Genomic DNA, 21314 nt, shown 5'->3' with positions numbered 1-21314 from the left:
GTTCCGAAACATTCTCAAGCGAGCCGGAGACATTGACTCGCTGTCCCATCAGAAGCGCCATTATGCACTGCCCTTCGCCTACTAGCTGAACTGTGCAGCGGGCGCACGGGATGCGGGACTGTAACTGCGCAGGGTAGAGAGAACTTCGGGAGGCAACATTACATGCTCCGCGCCAGTGGGAACTGGGAGTGTGCCTGTACGGAACGTGCTGTGTGGTGTGTGCCTGTGTGTAGTTATGGCCATGGTCCAGCATAAAGCTGCAGGGAACGTGAACGAACAGTCGGAACACTGAAATTCGCGCCCAATAATCACGTTAAAGGCTGCTTTTAGGTTAAGATTTTTCCGGTCAATATAAAATACACATAACACGGTTACAGTGGCAGTGCAGGTGTTTAAAAGTAACCAATTCAAGAATATTTTCACCAGTTGAATGTATTGGCCTGTATTGTGAGTAATTAATATCTCGAAACTTTCCCTCAACACTTTCTCGGGGATTGACATTAAACATTAATTTGGACTTTAAGGAAACTTTTAAGCCCAAGAAAAATATGGGTCGTCGCTTTGGAATTAAAAATATAACTGGATGAATACATTGTTGTACTTTCGTGCTGTTAGGCCGGGCGCACATTGAGAAGCAGTTGGCCGCAGAGCAGGGAAGAGCAGAGCAGAACAGCGCGAAGCTTACGAAATTGCGAAGTGGACGTAAGCGCACATTGCCACGCAGGGTCTCGTCGGTTTTCAGAAATAACATGTTTTCTTTAGACTCTGTGATACTGGGGCATCCAGTATAAAGAGGCTCTTTTTTTCTTTTTCTTCAAGCATTCGCGATTTTTCTCATTTTGTTAGTCATCTTCACAATTTCCCTTGTGCTGATGGCAACGCGGTTATTCAGCTTAAGACAATCGCAATAAAAACAACCACCTTCGCCAGTTTACAAGACTGAACAGTATTTCTATGTTACCGATGTTCGGCGTTCATATGGACTAAGCAAAGAATTTAATGCATGATTATTTTTTATATTTTTTACGTCGCACCGACACAGATAGGTCTTATGGCAACGATGGAATAGGAATGGGTAGGAAGCGACCGAGGCCTTAATTAAGGTACAGCCCCCCAGCATTAGCCTGGTGTGAAAATGGGAAACCACGGAAAACTATCTTCACGGTTGCCGACAGTGGGGTTCGAACCCCTATCTCCCGAATGCCAGCTCATAGCAAGGCGATCCTAACCGCACGACCAACTTGCATGGTAAATTCATTAATAGGATCACAGTGGGGGAGAGGGAAAAATATGTATTTACAAATGTACTGCTAGATTTTCATCTAGTTGTCACAAGACACAAGATACTAAAATCAATCAACATTGACAATCTGTTGTGAACGCGTTTGCATTTATATTTGACAAGACATGATAAATGATTTTCCGTATTTATCTCTTCACATAAATGTGATGATGGATGACGGCGACGGAGTCGGCAATGATGCTCTCCATAATCAGCATTAGATCTTTGTCTTAAATTCTATATGTTGCGAGAACTTGGGTCACGGATTGTTTCATAGATATATGAGGATTACATTCTTTTGTTTGTTGTTTGTTTAACGTCGCACTAACATATCGAAGGTTTTCGGCGACGGAAGAAGGGTGGAAGTTTGGGAAGGTAGCGGGCGTGGCCTTAATTAAGGTACAGCCCCAGCATTTGCCTAGTGTGAAAATAGGAAACCACGGAAAACCATCTTCAGGGCTGCCGACAGTGGAGTTCGAACCCACTATCTCCCGAATGCAAGCTCACAGAGGCGTGACCCTAACCGCATGGCCACTTGCTCGGTGGATTACATTTTAGGCCTTTCTCTAAACTACCTTGTTACGCAGCGTGAATAAAATGATTGATAGCCTAGACTGTAGTGCCTTATTCCCCGAATTTACATACCGATTTTCATTAAATTCTGTTCAGCCATTTTCTCACGAACATACATACATACATACATACATACATACATACATACGTACATACTGCATTGCAGACCACATGATTCACATAGTACCTACAAAACATGGTGAGACTGAATGGCTGTGGTAATTTTCTCCTCCATTTCTTAACTAACTGCGTGACACGTGCGCAGGAAACTGTATTTCGAAGACTGCGGGTGGTAGGCGGAAGTAGGTGCAGAACTGGCCTGCTCTGCTCTGTCCTGCCCTGTCTGTCAACTTGCGATGGTGCAATGATTTGTGTGGATTACAAAAATCTGCTCTGCGCTGCACTGCTTTAGCTGCTTCTTCTGCGTCCCAATGTGCGCCTTATGCTCTCTGCACTTCGAATTCCTTCCCTCTCAACTTCCATTTACTTTCTTCAATATCTCGAAAATTTCCCTCAACACTTTCTCGGGAATTGACGTTAAAAATTAATTTGGACTTTAAGGAAACTTTTAAGCCCAAGAAAAATACGGGTCATCGCTTTGGAATTAAAGATATAACTGGATGAAAAATGTTGACACTCCAACACAGGGCGGCACACAGCCGGTATCGACAGGCAGACAGCCAAGGCCAACTAATCTATCTAGTGCGGCCTTGGCACAGCACGTTCGGTTCAGGCACATTCCAGCTGAAGCGGAGCATGTCCTGTTGCCTCTCGAAGTTCTCTCTAGGACGCAGTTACAGCCCTGTGTCCTGTGTCCCGTGTCTCGGTACTCTGTACCGAAACACTCTGCCTCAAGTTCCTAATGTTGCGGAACAAGTGAATGTTCCGGTCTGCCCAACCCTATTGTCCAAAACTTTTAGAGGTCGGTCGTATAAACTGCTACGCGCCCGATTAACGGTTAAATCAGCTTGACGGTACATTTGGCTAAAAGATGGCGGAGCCAGTCAGAATGAAGCACTCGCTGGCCACACTGTACATACAAAGTCGATGTATGGTAGGTGTCACAGAAAAAAAGGCAAGAAAGATCAAACACATGATAATGGTGGTTCTGGGAGGTTTATTAGCATTTATCGTTATAAACAATGTTTAATATGGCCTCCGAACTCAGCAACATGCTGCATCTGTAACACGGCATGGTAGACAGTTGCCCGCAGCATATTGAGTGAAATCAGAGCAACATGTTGTATGCTAGCCTTTAGATCAGGCCGAGACCGGACATATCCCTGATAGACACGATCTTTCAAATATCCCCACAACCAGAAGTCACATGGATTTGAGTCGGGGGACCTTAAAGGCCATGCATCTGGAAAATTCCTAGATAGAGTGCGATCGTTACTGAAGCTTTCTCAAAGCAATTTTTTACCTGGCGAGCGATATTAGGTGTTGCCCCATCTTACATGAAAATAACAGTGTGATCATAGTTGCGTTCCTGCAAAGCTGGAATCACATATTGCACAAGGCGGTCCCATAATGTGCAGATGTCACTGTACACCTACCAGGCCCGTGAGGGAACAATATTCTCAAAGAAAAACAGGCCGAGAATGAAGGAGCTTGTAAAACCCCACCAAACAGTCTTGTAAGCTGAATGCAGTGGTTGTTCCTGCACAACATTTGTAGGATTACATGTAACAAGTTTTAACAGCTTCATTTTAGATTACATTTGGAGGGGTCGAACCCCATATGCGACAGTTCTGTGCATTCACTGCACCCTCCAGAATAAAATGCACCTCTGCACTCCACAGAATATTCCCCAGCAGCATGTTCTCAACTTCCACCCGCGTCAGAAACCGGAGGCCAAAGTCACGGTGAATTTCAAGACAGGCCTAAATATGAGAGTACAGTATTTACATGTCGTGCAACATCGTGTAGTTTCAATTTGTGAACGGTATATTAAGTTCGTAGGGATACCAGGGTAAAACATACATACATACATACATACATAAATTACATACATACATCATTATAGACCATTATGCCTTTCAGCGTTCAGTCTGCAAGCCTCTGTGAATTTAATAAACGTCGCCACCATCCTCTATCTGCAACTATCGCTTTGGCCTCATTTAGTTCAATACCTCTTATCTTTAAATCATTAGAAACCGAGTCTAACCACCGTCGTCATGGTCTCCCTCTATTTCTCTTACCCTCCATAAGAGAGTCCATTATTATCCTAGCTAACCTATCCTCCATTCACCTCACGTGACTACACGCCCAAAGCCGATTTATGCGTACAGCTTCATCCATCAAGTTCATTCCTAAACTAGCCTTTATCTCCTCATCCCAAGTACCTTTCTGCCATTGTTCCCACCTGTTTGTACCAGCAATCATTCTCGTTACTTTCATGTCTGTTACTTCTAACTTATGAATAAGATATCCTGAATCAACCCAGCTTTCGCTCCTGTAAAGCAAAGTTGGTCTGAAAACAGACCAATGTAAAGATAGTTTCGACCGAGAGCTGCCTTCCTTCTTACAGAATACCATTGATCACAAATGCGAGCTCACTGCATTAGCTTTACTGCACCTTGACTCAATCTCACTTGCTCTATTACCATCCTGGGAGAACACACATCCTAAATACTTGAAATTATCTACCTGTTCCAGCTTTGTATCACCAATCTGACATCCAATTCTGTTGAATTTCTCACCTACAGACATCAATTTAGTCTTCAAATTTTCATACCATACTCTTTGCACCTATTTTCAAGTTCCAAGATATAAGACTGCAGGCTTTCGGCACAATCTGCCATTAAGACCGAGTCGTCAGCATAGGCCAGACCGCTTACTACATTTCCACCTAACTGAATCCCTCCCTGCCATTTTATACCTTTCAACAGATGATCCATGTAAACTACAAACAACACAGGTGAAAGATTACAGCCTTGTCTAACACCTGTGAGTACCCTGAACCAAGAACTCATTCTACCATTAATTCTAACTGAAGCCCAATTGTCAACATAAATGCCTTTGATAGATTTTAATAATCTACACTTAATCCCATAGTCCACCAGTATGGTGAACATCTTTTCCCTCACTATCCTGTCATATATTTTCTCTAGATCTACGAAACAAACACAGCGGTCTATTCCTCTCGTAGCATTTATCAATTACCTGGCAAATACTGAAAATCTGATCCTGACAGCCCCTCTGTGGTCTGAAACCACACTTGTTTTCATTCAACTTCCTCTCAACCACTGATCGCACCCTCCCTTTCAAGATGCCAGTGAATACTTTGCCGGGTATACTAATCAATGAGATACCTCGATAGTTGTTGCAATCCTTCCCGTTCCCTTGCTTATTCGTAGGTGCAAATACTACTTTTGTCCAATCTGAAGGTACCTTACCAACACTCCTTGCTAATCTTACTATTCTATGTAGCCATTTCTTCCCTGCCTTCTCACAATACTTCACCATTTCAGGTCTAATTTCATCTTTTCCTGATGCTTTATGACAAGCTTTATGACAATGAAGTTTATTTACCATCCTTTCCACTTCCGCAAGCGTAATTTCACCAACATCATTTTTCTCCTCCCCATGAGCTTGGCTGTTTGCGACACCTCCATGAAGATTTCCTTTTACATTGAGAAGATTTTTAAAATATTCCCTCCACATGTCCAGTGATTCCCTGGGATCTATTATGAGTTCACCTGAATTACCCAAAAGTCTGTTCATTTCCTTTTTCCTCCATTCCTAAGATTCTTTATTACTATCCAGAAACGTTTCCCTGCTGCTTGACCTAGCCTTTCTAGGTTATTACAAAAATCCTCCCATAGCTTTTTTTTTTTTTTTTTTTTTTTTTTTTTAAATACAAGGGTATAAGTAGGTTGCTTTATAGCTGGTGGGAGATTTATAAGACCACAAAAAGTTTCTAACCCCCTAAAACCAAGACCTAAAATCTACATAGCATATACTATTCCCCTGTTTATTTCAGTGACACTGTTATTATTTGAAGGACTGTTCTCGAAATAATGTTTGAAGTCACAATTCTCACACAATAATCAAAATGTGCTGGCCAACCCAAATATATTAATTCCAGTTAATGTGCTGGCCAACCCAAATATATTACTTCCAGTTAATTTCACATTTCCATGACACAATTTGCAACACAAATGTTCATTTATAATATCCACTAAAGAAGAAATATCTATAATCCTATATAACATGCTGTCCTTAGCATCACTGACAGGTGACCTAACCTCGGGCCCAAGTTTCCTGGCTGATGCACTAGGCCTACTGGTTATGTTAATAACAACATTGCCATTATCACCTCTCTCTTCATTAGAAAAGCAATTTCCAGCAAATCTCCTCTTTTTCCTTTTTGCAACGTTCCCTTTCTTAGGCATTATTATCACAATTCACAACACAATGCAATAAAAGCACATGGAAAGTTTCAAAACAAACTACTACTACCGCCAAGGAGTACACAACAGAAACCTTGGAAACAGAAGTTCAAAGCTTTCCACTCTTGAAGACAACGCACTACCCATGCAGCCAGTGCTATAAGAAATTGATTTTTTTTTTTAAACACATAACCGTCTGGCGCTGTACATTTGCATACATTGCTACGTAGCCACGCCCATCACAATGTGCAAGCTGTCACTAATATGCAAACATCTGTAAAACTATTTATTTATTTATTTATTTATTTATTTATTTATTTATCATGCCTTTGTAGGTGGCGAAGTTAGGGCTCTTGGCCCTCTCTTACACTTAACCACTGTACACATCATTGAGAGCAGAGTTTGAGTACATATTATATAATAAATGATAACCTACACAAAAATACCTTACACTTTTCTAACTCACATTCATACGATCATTCATTCTTTCCAGTCATACAAGTTAGTCAGCTGCATTCACCAGGTAGTCTCGGCAAGCAGTCTTAAATTTAAGTAATGAAGTGGAATTTCTGACGCTGACAGGCAGGGAATTCCAAAGTCTAGAACCCGCCACAACAAAGGAGTTGTTGTACATGGAGGAGCGGTGAACAGGAATAGAAAGGGAGGAACCAGAGCGGGTATTACTGCAGTGAAAGGAGGACAAATACTTAAGCTGGGATGAAATGTATAGTGGTCTGTCTTCAGAGAGCAGTCTGTATATCTGTATCAGTATGTGATACATCCGTCGTTTGTCAGGTTTTAGCCATGAAATAGTGTGATAGTATGGGGTAACATGTGTGTCATAACTCAGACTGTATATAAATCTAAGGCAACAATTAAGCGCTCGCTGAAGTTTCGAAGTCTGCTCTTTTGTTGCGTCTACCAGAATGACGTCACAGTAGTCTAGGACGGGAAGCACAAGCGTTTATATTAGTTTGACTCTCACAATACAAGGTAAAATATCGCTGTTTCTTTTAACCGAATGAAGTATCGAAAATATTTTTTTACACACATTCTTAATATATTCAGACCAATTTAAAGTTTCGTTCATTGTCACTCCTAGATTTCTCACAGTCTGGCTGAATGGGATAACTCTACCATTCAGTATAACTGAAGGAATAGTTTCGTATCTTAGTGTGGCCAACAATTTTTGAGAGCCAATAATGATTGCTTGCGTCTTGGAGGGATTAAGGAGGAGGGAATTTTTCAAGGAGTAAGCGTTAAGTCGCTGAAGGTCAGCATTGATGCCTGCTATGGCATGCGGCAAATCAGAGGTCTTACAGTGACAGTAAATTTGTAAGTCGTCCGCAAAAAGATGGTAGCTACAATTCTTTAAATTAGAGGAAATGTCGTTTATATACAAAATAAAGAGCAATGGGCCTAAAACACTACCCTGCGGCGTGCCTTCCTTCCTGGTTCGCCAGTGAGAGGTTTGATTAAGGGTTATAATTCGTTGCGCGCGATTTTTGAGGTACGATGAAAAGACATTAATAGTTCGTTGATCGAAGTAGTAAGATTGCATCTTGTTTAATAGAGTCTGGATGTTTATAGTGTCAAATGCGCTACTGAAATCGAGGAGAGTAAGTATTGTCACTAGTCTTTGGTCCATTGCGTGCCGTATGTCATCAGTCACTTTGAGCAGGGCAGTTGCTGTGCTGTGTCCCTTCTTGAAGCCAGATTGCAATGGGTCTAGGAGAGAATGGTTATTTAAGTATTCCAACACCTGCTCGTGAACCAGACGCTCGAGTGCTTTGGAAATCGCTGGTAAGATAGAAATTAGTCTGTAGTCGGATGGTAGGGAGGGGTCAGGTTTCTTAGGCACAGGGATAACATTAGCTAGTTTCCATAGTGAAGGAAAGGTTCCGTTTTTAAGGCAGTAGTTGAAAATGTGGGTAATAATTGGTAAAACAGCACCAATAATGTTGTGTAAGAAAGTTATAGGGATATCATCCACTCCTCTGGCTTTTGATTTGATAGAATATAACACTTTTTTAACTTTATTAGCAGTAACAGGGTGGAATGTGAAATGTTGTTTGTCAGGTAAAGGGTTCATAACGGGTTTGGGTACTGAGTTTGGGGAATTTAGTACATTAGGTGGTGTTCTTTCTTCAGTAAAAAACTCATTTAACTTATCGAGTGGTATGTCTGGCACATGGGGTTGTTGTCGAGGTTTCCCTATGCCTAAGGAACGAAGCGCGTTCCAAGCACTGCCAGAATTCATGTTTGCAGTCATGTTTTTCAAATATGTAAATTTACGGTTTCTAACGAACTGTTTAACTCTATTTCTAAGGACCCGATAATTTTCGAAGTCACTTTGGTCACGAGTTCGTTTAAAGCGTCGGTAAAGTGCATCGCGGTGGGCCATCATGTTTTTTATTTCACTATTTAGCCAGGGACAAGATGGGCGTGTAACTTTTATCTGTCGCTTAGGGGCGTGTTTATCGTACAGAGTGATTACAAGGGAGCTGAACTTGTCTACTTTCGCGTCTATATCGTCCAATAGGAGTATGTCATTCCAGGGTAGATTGTAAGCGTCATGTCTTAACTCGTCCATATCCATGTCTTTTGTGTTTCTGGAAATAACATACTTAGGTTTATATTTTGGCATTCGGAGGGAGTAGGATAGGTAGATAAGGTCATGAGTGGAGATGGCTGGGACTGGAATCTGGCCGTGAGTTATGACTTTGTTTGGGTTATTTGTCACAATGTGGTCAATAAGCGTGTGTGTTTCGTAGTTTTCTGTGTAAGTATGATTAGTCTGAGATTTATTTTTAAAAATGACATTTTTTAGTATAATCTACTGTATGACCCCCCACTATAAAAGCTCGCAGATGGAAAGAGTAGAGTGAGCAAGAGCGGCATCTTGCTGTACTCGCAACTCTTCCCTTAAGCCCTTCTGTTTCAAGTGAATTGGATTTGTGACACCATGCCTGCCCTGATCATCACATGTGGTGGGTTGTTTTGATTTCTTCACCGAAAAGATTTTTCTTACTCCAAAAATGAACATCAGCAATGAAAAAATATTTCTTTGTGAGCTGTGGTATACAGCATATTCATCTGAAAACATAACCTTTGACTTTGATACGAGAGCTAGGATATCTTCAGAAGAGACCCGTATGCTTCAAGATGCGGATTCATGACTGCATCTAAGAGCTTGTCTACTAAGATCGAGTAAAATGGCCTCAGAGATCAATCAATTTTGATGTTTTCAACCATAGTTGTCTGCAATTCACCAAACTCAGCAGATCTTTTTCCAGTGGACTAAGTGCTGCACTTATTCTTGGTTTATTTTTCAAACTTATTGAACCATTCTTAAAAAGCTCTTGCACATTCCTTATTTCTTCTTTTTTTATATTTTATTACGTCACCACAACATAGATAGGTCTTATGGCAATCCTGCACATCTTTAATTGTCTGTTCTGTGTTAGGATGTTTATGAACCTATACACTTGTTCTTCAGGAGAAAAATAACCTGCTTCATTCATTGTAACATACACAAAAACAATGAACAAGTGCAGTGAATTTCAATCAAGGCCCCATGACTGCTTCCTATTCCACCCCACAAATAAATAAAAAATAAATAAAATGAAAAAGACCCTGTATTAAGAGAATAACACCACAAAGTAATTTCATTATTCTGAAACATAATCTGTAGAGGTAATTTTAGGCTACAGACGCCTGGGCACACTATATCCAGTATATTTAAATGTTGCTCAAGATAATGATTAAGCCACACACTTACTTGCACTGGTCATCCAAAATGCACAATAAGCCACTTGGTTTGCCTTCAATCAACTGGAGACATGCTGTATTGTCCATGAAATCAATGTCTTTCCAACGTATTCCTTCCTTTCGATATTCCTCTTGCTCATACTTAAACACATGTTGATTGAAGTAATACTGAAGATGTTCATTGGCATAATTAATGCAGAACTGTTCAAAGCTATAAACAAAAAGAAATAACATTTATATACAAATGAATCAGAAAACATCAACTATTTCAAATTCCTGAATCATAAAATCAAGATTTTATGTATAATACTGTATACTTGTACAAACAAGGTTTTCAGATAGGTTAGGATCCCTGAAAATATATATGTTGAAGACAAAGTGAATAGAGCCATGAGGAGTCAGATCTTCCACAAAAATAGCTATGCATTGATGCAGTTTGATATGGTACTAAATCTTAGCCAAATAGATTTACCCTGCTGGTAGTATATTTCCTCTTCCAATCTGTATTGAGACTACATTAGCAAAGTGTTACGAGATATTATATCATGAAGTGCTCTATAATTCTACATATATTTACAGTTAAAGAAAGATTATTTTATTCCAAAGAAACAATTTTCCTCAAAGCTTCCAGTATCTAACTCTTGATATATTGTTTCTATTTCACATGAGAAGCCCCATCACTAACTGCATCAATTCTGAACAATAAGAAGAGTGCAGCATATAATGCTGTCCATAATTTGTCAGTCTCATTTCAGTACACCAGCATCTGAACTGCAAATAAGGATTCCTGGAGAGCTTTCTTATTTGAGCTAATCAGTCAAAAATACTTGTATGACCTTTTTTATTTCATTCCACTTTAGAGGGTGGAGGTAGTAGGGATAATACTATCATTAGCAATTTGTATTCAGCATGATAATGATGTGTTTAATGTATTTTTATAATAATAACAACACAACACAAGGAGTAGAACCACAACAGACAATAGTCACAGTAACACAATAAGGCCCACAAGATTCTGTAGCAGCAGACAAAGGGAAGCTTCTTCCATTCCATAAATCGAAAGAAACATAATCAGATACCAGTACTCAAAATTTGGATTGAAGCCCCTTTTAACCATAACTTACATCAAAACAATCAACTTCCAACGGAGAGTCTGGTCGCTACAAACAAGAATTAAATTGTCAATACTTCCTCTGATCAAATAGCCAAACTGCAGCAGCAAGCCTCATCAAATCTAGAAGCCGTTTTCCAACGAACTCAAGACTTCAATTCTAGATTATCATCATGACTAATCACGCATAATGCAAAATTACAGTCTTTTTAAATAACATTATTTAGAGAGCACAATTCTTAACTATAATTCTCAATACTGAAATGTTACTGTAATCTAGAAACCAACGCACTTCAGAAACTATGGCTCCTATATATTAACATCCAATATTTATATTTATGACTCAAATTTTAATGCCAAATTATAGTTGAATCTATTTTATTTTAACATTGCAAACAATTTTTAGCCAAATTAAAAACTGTGTTTTGGACGCCAATGTGTTTTAGAATTAAGAGTTAATCCATTTCAACATTTCAAATCATATTGTCATAATTTTTAATGTGTATATTATTCTTGTTTTAAATATTGTTATCACTGAAATCAGATTTACATTCAATGTAATGAAATTTGTAACAACAACCCAAAAATGACAAACCTTGAGGCAATAGTATACGCTGATGATGCTTATGAATAAAAGCGAAACATGTCCCGGTAAATTAGTGTTGCAACATTACAACTTAGCAACACAAACTGTAATTTGTATTGAAAAGGTGGATCAAAATAACCAACAAATTGTTAGTATATCATACATTGCAGTATTCTTTGTCAAGGCAACTGAAATACCCCTACTCGATCCGAGGTAATCAGTCTCCCAGGCAGAAATTACACTACTAGAGCGTCCTTGATCTTGGCCTTTTATATCCTAGCCTTTCTGGCTGACGTAAGCCCTGGCTGTCTCGTGATAATTCTGGAAAGTATGTGTCACAGCCAGGTAGTGGGGACTTGCCCGCGCTGTTATGTAATGGGGTTGCGGCCAATGTGTTTATGTTGTGGTCTGTATGTCTTAAACTATGAATGATAGGCATCCAAGAATTACTGATTGTATGGCCTTTATAAAATCCATAAAGAAGGCATACCTCTGCGAACTATAGTGAGCGCTATAGGCTCTCCGACGCACGATATCGCCCGTTACCTAGCTGGACTACTTCAGCCACATACAGGAAACACTGAAACCTACGTGAAGGACTCCCGACATTTCATCCAGCTCCTTAAGGGCCAATCAATTGAAAGTACGGACCTATTAGTAAGCTTTGACGTCACGTCACTTTTCACCAAGGTGCCGCTAACAGAAGTATTTCCGCTATTAGACCAGAAACTTCCAGAAGACCTGTCAACACTAGCGAAAGAATGCCTTAGCACCACTTATTTCTATTTCAACAGGGAGTTCTACAAACAGACAGAAGGGGCCGTGATGGGGTCGCCACTCTCTCCAATAATAGCAAACATGTATATGGAACACTTTGAAAAGAAAGCCTTAGCTACATCTGCCCTGAAACTGAAATGTTTTCTCCGCTTTGTGGACAACACTTTTGTAATCTGGCCTCACGGGAGCAAGAACCTACAGCTGTTTCTCGACCATCTCGACTCCATACACATAAATATTCAGTTCACCATGGAAACAGAAGTAGACGGAAAACTACCGTTCCTGGATGTGCTAGTAATACGCAACCCCAATGGGACGCTGAGTCGCGCAGTATACAGGAAACCCACTCACACAGACAGGTACTTACACGCCTCGTCTCATCATCACCCATCACAACAGCAGGCTGTCCTAACATCACTGGTGAACAGGGCCATAGCGATATCTGACGCAGAGCACCTCGAGGAAGAGAAAGAACACCTCACGGAAACCCTTAGGAAAAACGGCTACTCGCTCAATAACATCCGACGAGTCCTTAAAAACTCAGAAGAGAACAAAAAAGGCCGCCGCAGGAGAATACAATGGGAAAGAAGAACTGACATGCCAGAAAACAGCGATACTGCCATACATTAAAAACACTACAGACAGGATCAGCAAGATACTGGACAAATACAACATAAAAACTATCTATAAACCTCACCGGAAGCTAGCCCGTTATCTACCACCAGTAAAAGACACAATAGAATTACAGGCCCCTGGAGTGTATCACATTGAATTTAGCTGTGGAGCTTGTTATGTAGGTGAGACAAAACGTCTGATCTCCACCCACCTAAAAGAACATATCCGTCACACCAAGAACCAAAACACAGATATTTCAGCAGTAGCCAAGCATTCCTATGAAACTAGGCATGGAATATCATTTGACAAGGCCAAGATCCTAGCAGCTATCCCTTGGAATCTGGAAAGGAAAATCCGCGAGGCTATCGAAATCATGAAACATCCGAACAACATAAATTTAGAAGAAGGATATAAAATCAGTAATTCTTGGATGCCTATCATTCATAGTTTAAGACATACAGACCACAACATAAACACACGGGCCGCAACCCCATTACATAACAGCGCAGGCAAGTCCCCACTACCTGGCTGTGACACATACTTTCCAGAATTCTCACGAGACAGCCAGGGCTTACGACAGCCAGAAAGGCTAGGATATAAAAGGCCAAGATCAAGGCCGCTCTAGTAGTGTAATTTCTGCCTGGGAGACTGATTACCTCGGATCGAGTAGGGGTATTTCAGTCGCCTTGACAAGGAATACTGCAATGTATTCGAAACGTCGGCAAACTGTACGTGATGTGCGTACAAGTACAACACGGTTCAACCCGGAAATTAAATTAAATAATTCTTCACACCGTGGAAGCTTCATTTCTAGGTGAATTTCAAATTGATCATGTAGTCATCGCCAGGCAAAACCAAAAAGAAGTCATGAATTTTAAGTCAAAAAAAAAAAAATTATAGATACAGATCGTTACTTGTCCTTAGCCAAAGGGAAGTTTCAACTTAACAGATCCAAAATGAGAACACTGAAACCGCCCAAAATTGATCCAGAATTTTTCAAATTAAATTCTTATAGTTTCCTTGCAAATTTACCATCGAACGCCCCCTCAGACTAGAATAATCTAAAAAATATAGTATGCAAAGCATTCCAGAAAAACGGCACACCGCCTAGAAAATGGAAACATGGACGGTGGAATGACATGTGACAAAGCAATAGAACTAAGAATCTGAATATGGCAAATATGGAACTCTCATAAATCCGAAATCAAATGGCAATAATTCCTTAAAGTACAGAAGGAAACATCCAAAATTATTAGAGCAGAAAAACAAAAACAAGACCAAACCTGTCTGAAGGAAATAGACCAATACTTCCTAAAACACAACTCTAGAAACAACTACAAGAATGTTAAAGAAGAACTCCAAAACTACCAAGCGCCCAGTCTTTGCTTCAAACATCCAGACGGATCATTAGAAACAAATAACCAAGACAACTGCAAACTTCTTGCAGACTACTTTAAAAGTCTATTAAATTGCGAAAGTCCACAAAACTAATTAACCTTTGAGAAACACCAAATCCAGACACAGAACATCCTACTCCCGAAAAAATCAAGCAAATAATTAAAGAATTGAAAGATAATACAGCGCCAAGAGAAGATGGGATAATTGCTGAAATGTTGATAACAGGTGGTGAGAAAATGGCTTATATAATTTAAGAAATCATACAGAAAATATGGAATACTGCAAAAAATTCCAGAAGACTGGAAATGTGCACTAATTCACCCACTCCACAAGAAAGGGGATAAATCAGATACCTATAAACAATTACAGAGGGATTTCCTTACCATCAGTCATCTACAAAATTTTCTCTAAAGACCTACTGAATAGATTAGGAAAACAAAGCAATCACCTCATTGGAGAATATCAGGCAGGGTTTCAAAAAGGAAGATTATGCCCAGAACAAATCTTAAACCTGAAAACTATTTTACAACAAACAATAATTACCTGTGTTGACTTCAAAAGAAGTGTATGATTCAATAGACTGATAGACTCTATTCAACATACTTGGAGAATTTCAGGTCGATAGAAAAACAACGGAATTGATCAATCAAACTCTAACAGGCACAACAGCAAAAGGTAAAATTTTAGGAGAAATTTTCAGAAAATACTAAATCTAGAAGTGATAACCTACAACCTGTTTTCCAGTTAGTGACCAGGTCAGGGTCAGACAAGATGATGGATTATCACCACTACTATTCAATCTAGTTCTGGAAAAATTGGTACGAGAATGGAAAAATGAAACTGTGCCCATTTACATCTCGTAGACAGCTTTCAAAATGGCGCCGAGTGAAGGTATGGCCCATCTGATCTATAACAAACAAGGAATAGATATCTAATGCGATATTATACAAGGCCATACATGTCACGGAACGGTCAAATATTGAAGTCACTGCGGACAGTGGACTGTCAAGTGAATTGTTTTACAAAAAAATAGAAGACAACGGATTGTTAAAAAAAACTGCAGCTTAAAAATTTTCATCGGAGAGTGAAGACGCAATTGGCGAACGCGCTACGTACTTTGAAGAAGACGGAAGGATTTACAAGAGGTACTTGAGAAAAAGGGATCGCCATAGTAAAAGAAACGACATAATTCACCAGCCGACGAAGAAGAGCTGATTAAAAATATAAAAATAAGCAAGATACGACGAAATACACGTGGGAGGATCTCGACAGCAACCGAGCTACATTCTATAAGGAAGAACCAAGTGAAACCTAGGAGAAAGATTTTCTTACGGGAAGAAGACTACTTTGGTCTTGTTTCGAGAGAAAAAGAATAAATTTTCGAGATTTGCAAGAAGCAACCGATATAGATATATATACGCAGAACTTAAACCCGACGAGATTAAATTCACAACTCTGAGAGCAGCAAAAAGAAATAACAATTGAGGAATTATTATCGTCGAATGGATCATACCATGGCTATTTACTGCTCTGAAATCTGCATTTTTGTTGCTAGCATGATGATGGCTTGCTAAATACGCATGATGGACCAAGCTGGGGAGCAGTACATCCTTACCGGAAGACCAACCCATGATGAGGAAGGCAATGGGAAACCAGACGACCAACCCATGATGAGGAGGCCGAGGACCTACCAGAAGACCAACCCATGAAGAGGAAGGCGATGGGAGACCAGAAGTCCAACCCATGATGAGGAAGGCAATGGGAAACCAGACGACCAACCCATGAGGAGGAGGCCGAGGATCTACCAGATGACCAACCCATGACCTGACCGCAGAGCCAACTACATCCGAGTGGAGGCGGAACAGCTGGACCAGATGTAACAATAAGCGAGCTAAGTCATTTACATTATGTAATTACATAGTTTTTGGTTCGCGTACACATGTGCTTTTGGCATGTGCCGATAAGTTGGTTATAGAAACCGTGGAATTTAAAGTGCAAGTTAATAATGAAACTGAAGTGTGAGATATTTAAGTCCATAGTAATACGATTAAGCAGTGTAGAATAAGATTCTTATATGTTATATATATACATCACCGCATATTGGTCAGAATAACTCGTGAGTAACGAGAAGTTGAAAGAAGTGTCTTTAATAACAGCTGATAGTAATGACACATTAAGGAATTGCAATGAACTCGTATTGGTTATGCTATATGTCTACGTCACGTTTGGTACGCACGGTGGTAATGAATGTATAGAATCACGTACTCCTTGCTTCACAATAAGAGCATTGAACTCAGCTTTAGGGTTATGATAAATAGCGATATTGAAATGTGTTTATAAGAAAGGAATCGTGGCATTTTGACATGGTAAAGTGAATGTAATCGCGACATGTTGTTAGGGAGGCTATGATAATTAAGATTTTAAGTGAATGTGGAAATATGGTTACAATAGTGGTAACTCGACAAAGTATATTGTTGTATATGAAATGCGAAGGTTTATTTATGTCATTATGATAATTATTTGGGGATATCAGGTCGTGTAATAATAAATAAATACCAGCTGACGCATTTCAATCCTGCGACCAGGATCGTCTTCAGAGCAACAACAAAGCAAAATGGCTACGGTCACTCCATAGTATCCAGACTCAAGACAGAGAGACCCTGTTAGAAATGTAGTTCATTCCAGGGCCTCCAGAGTCACGGAGAAAGATGTTGACGAGTTAACTATGGAGGGTAGCCATGATCTACTCAGTATATAGCCGTCACCTTTGTTGCAATTATTCGGGCGTTTGGCAATTTCTATCGCCTCACGAATGATTCTGGGAATAAAATGTTTCTCTTTACAAATGACAGAAGTTGCATCAAAATTTATTTGATGGTCATTATGTATGACATGTTCTGCCACAGCAGACTTCTCTGGCTGGCAAAGACGTAAGTGCCTGCGATGTTCTTTAACCCTGGACCTTGTATCTCACATGGCTTTCTTATCGCTTTCATCTTCTTCAAGGGCTAGACATGCATCCAAATTTTCCCGTTTATCGATGTGCCAGAGGAAGAATTCTGTCCCACACTTGAATTCTTCTAAAGTAGTGGTTAATCTATCCACCACTAATTTGGATACTCCTTCTATGTCTGTGCTCGAGAAGGGATTAAATTTTGCGATTTCACCTCTTAAGCTTCCGACGGAGGAGATCATCTGTGGTGTTGAGGCTTCTCTAAAGCCCTTACCGGATCATATTGCTGAGGAGATTCGTCTTGAAACCGCCACCATTATCAGACATTTCAAACCCCCTCGTCCTAACCTTACTTCTAAAGAGAGGTATGCTCTTAAACAACTAAAATTGAACAAGGACTTGGTGGTGTTGAAGGCTGATAAAGGCAATGCTAGTGTGGTTATGAACACCGTTGACTACAAAAACAAGGTTGAGGAACTTCTCAGTGATCCCACCTATAAGGTGCTGAGAAATGATCCTACCAACGCCATTGATAGGAAAACAGTGTCTCTTCTTAAAGCTAGCTCGATTCCGTATGATGTCGTGGTTTGCGACAGCAGGCTACCACAATTCCCCGACTTTATGGCCTTCCTAAGATCCATAAAGACGGAGTTCCCCTTAGACCTATTGTTAACAGTATAGGTTCCCCTACATACAACCTGGCCAAATACCTTGGAGAACTTCTCAAGCCGTACATAGGTAATGAGGCATCCATCAGGAATTCATCGCATTTTATTGGCATTTTATCCAATCTGCATGTTTCTCCTGGTGATATTCTACTCAGTTTTGATGTTGTGTCTCTGTTCACTAGGGTTCCAATCATAGACACCTTGTCTCTGTTGGATAACATCTTTCCTGGTGACATTGTTAATCTCTTTCACCTTGTCCTCACTACCACATATTTCAGTTTTCATGGTACAATATATGAACAAATGGATGGTGTTGCCATGGGATCGCCATTGGCACCAGTCATCGCTAATTTCTATATGCAAGATTTTGAAGAGCGTTGCCTTCAATCTTGCACGCTCAAGCCGTCCATCTGGTTGAGATATGTCGATGACACATTTGTTATCTGGCCCCATGGTGAACACGAATTATCCATATTTTTGGATCACTTGAACAGCATACATCCAAACATTAAGTTTACCATGGAGACTGAACGTGGAGGTTGTTTGCCGTTCTTGGATGTTTTGGTTTCTAAGAAATCAGATGGTACTTTAGGGCATTTGGTTTACCGTAAACCTACCCATACTAATATATACCTTCATGGGTCCTCTCATCACCATCCTTGCCAAAAGCGTGCTATGCTTAACACTCTTATCAGCCGAGCAAGGGAGGTTTGTGAGGAGGATAAATTAAACGGTGAACTTGAGTTCCTAACCAGAACATTTCTGAGCAATGGCTATTCAAGGAAACAGATTGACAAAGTGCTACATCCTAAGCCACAAGACAGATTGTCACGTGATTCTCATCCATGGAGTCTGGCCTTCTTGCCATACGTGCAATCTGTCACGGATAGGATTGGCAATATTCTCAGAAAGCACAATATCAAGACCATTTTTAAGCCTAATATCACCATAGGCAATTGTTTGCGATCTGTCAAAGATCCTATTGGTTTAAACTGCGCTGGGATATATATGATTCCTTGCTCCTGTGGATCGGTTTATGTAGGCCAAACATGTAGGAAAGTAGCAACAAGGGTTAAAGAACATCGCAGGCACTTACGTCTTTGCCAGCCAGAGAAGTCTGCTGTGGCAGAACATGCCATACATAATGACCATCAAATAAATTTTGATGCAACTTCTGTCATTTGTAAAGAGAAACATTTTATTCCCAGAATCATTCGTGAGGCGATAGAAATTGCTAAACGCCCGAATAATTGCAACAAAGGTGACGGCTATATACTGAGTAGATCATGGCTCCCCTCCATAGTTAACTCGTCAACATCTTTCTCCGTGACTCTGGAGGCCCTGGAATGAACTACATTTCTAACAGGGTCTCTCTATCTTGAGTCTGGTTACTATGGAGTGACCGTAGCCATTTTGCTTTGTTGTTGCTCTGAAGACGATCCTGGTCGCAGGATTGAAACGCATCAGCTGGTATTTATTTATTATTACACGACCTAATATCCCCAAATAATTATCATAATGTCATTTAGTGGTCGTGAAAGTCTACGTATTAAGATTTATTTATGTATTACGTAGAGGCCAAAGAGTGCCTGCAGCTTAGAATATGCCATGCCACACTTATAAGAGGGAAGGAATTATGTGAAAGGATACAGGTACGTGAAATTGACCACACCGCGGAGATGAGCTAAACTAAGGTATGGATGGAATTCATTGAAGTAGAATTGAATTTATGACGGGATCATATGTCAATTGTAGATGCTTTGTTCCAATTACGAGAATATTATATGTTTTATGACTGTGATCTTGACCAAATGCATTCATGATACCTATAAATGCGGTAATATGTTTCCAAGTACAAATACATATTATTTACATTACGACTGCACATATGAATTCAGTAACTTGCCTAAATGAGAAATGTTATGGAATATAACAGAGAGAGGGCATGTTGAGCCTTAAATACGTGTGTATGTCGACCAAAAATTTATGTTGAAGTTAGATAGATAGCTTATTTATCCTGACTCGGAGTTTGTTGGAATTTACATTCTTTCAGTGAGTAATGGTTAGGGAAATGATAGGCTAGGGGCCAGATTTAACAGGCACTAGGGAGAAATGCCTTAATCCGTAAGTCGTTACCCATGCGCAACATAGAAGAAAGATCAAATAAATGAGTTCAGATTTATAATTTGCAACGTATAATTCAAATATAATTTATAATTCAAATATAATTGAGATATTTAGTTCGAAGTTACAATTCAGATTTATAATTCAGAATTATTTTCAAGCTTAGATCTATTTGTTGATCTTACATTCACTTCAGATTAACTGTACGTCTATTCAGATCTATTTAGCCTGGGTTTTTAATGAAACTGAGCAATCTTAACAACATAATGATATTGGTGTCGTCTCAAGGACTTGATTTCAAGGAGGACCGTAGATGTCCAGTGATTAATGGTAAATATTAGATAGATAGATAGATAGATAATGCCTTTATTGGTGGCGAAGTTAGGGCTCGAGGCCCTCTCTTACACTTAACCACTAGATGAGTATACATATACATAACTTATAATTTTGAATACAAATAAAACAAATAATACTAATAGCAATAATAATAATAATAATAATGAAAGAATCCTTAATTTTAAAATACACAAAATAACGTATACTTAAATTATGTAACTGCAGTAATACATTCATTCATCCCATTCATTCCTTCATTCACTCAACAATTATCCAGCAAGTCAGCGCTGACTCTGAACTTTTACCTGTAAATAATACCAGAGTAAATACTACCCCAAATCAGATTACATAGGGCACCTGTTTATTCAATAAATACTATTATTGTGCTTTTCTATAATTTGGTGTGTTATGAATTCTTTCATCTTGACATAGTTGATAAGTTAGTTGGTAAGATAAGCGAACTAACGACTGGGTAGATACCTGATTTGAATATACTGAGTTCTCACATCGTTGGTACCTTAGTTAGGAGAAATAATTGACTGATATTATGTCTATATCAAACGACCGCACATAAGTTTACCGTGGACCGGCATTCTCTTCGACCTCACGTAAAGTGAAACCTGATGTAAGATCTCCAGATTTTACTTGACAATCGGATACCCTGAGAAGAAATTGAGCTGCTGGGAAAAATGTCATGGTCAACAACCGTGTCCAAAACTAAAGGTA

General features: G+C 39.6%; 1 protein-coding gene across 2 annotated transcripts in view; it reads right to left on the bottom strand.

Moving 5' to 3' along the window:
* Positions 1–21314, bottom strand: part of LOC136858446 (unconventional myosin-IXa) — an 842620-nt gene that overhangs the window by 646319 nt on the left and 174987 nt on the right. For both annotated transcript variants that reach the window (XM_067137995.2, XM_067137996.2), the window contains exon 8: positions 10031–10231. In XM_067137995.2, coding sequence (XP_066994096.2) covers positions 10031–10231 — 201 coding nt within the window. The remainder of the gene's footprint in view (positions 1–10030; positions 10232–21314) is intronic.

Source organism: Anabrus simplex, chromosome 1, assembly GCF_040414725.1.
Source record: "Anabrus simplex isolate iqAnaSimp1 chromosome 1, ASM4041472v1, whole genome shotgun sequence".
Lineage (NCBI taxonomy): Eukaryota > Metazoa > Arthropoda > Insecta > Orthoptera > Tettigoniidae > Anabrus > Anabrus simplex.
Note: the sequence above shows the minus strand (reverse complement) of the source record. Positions and strands in the feature narration are given on the sequence as shown.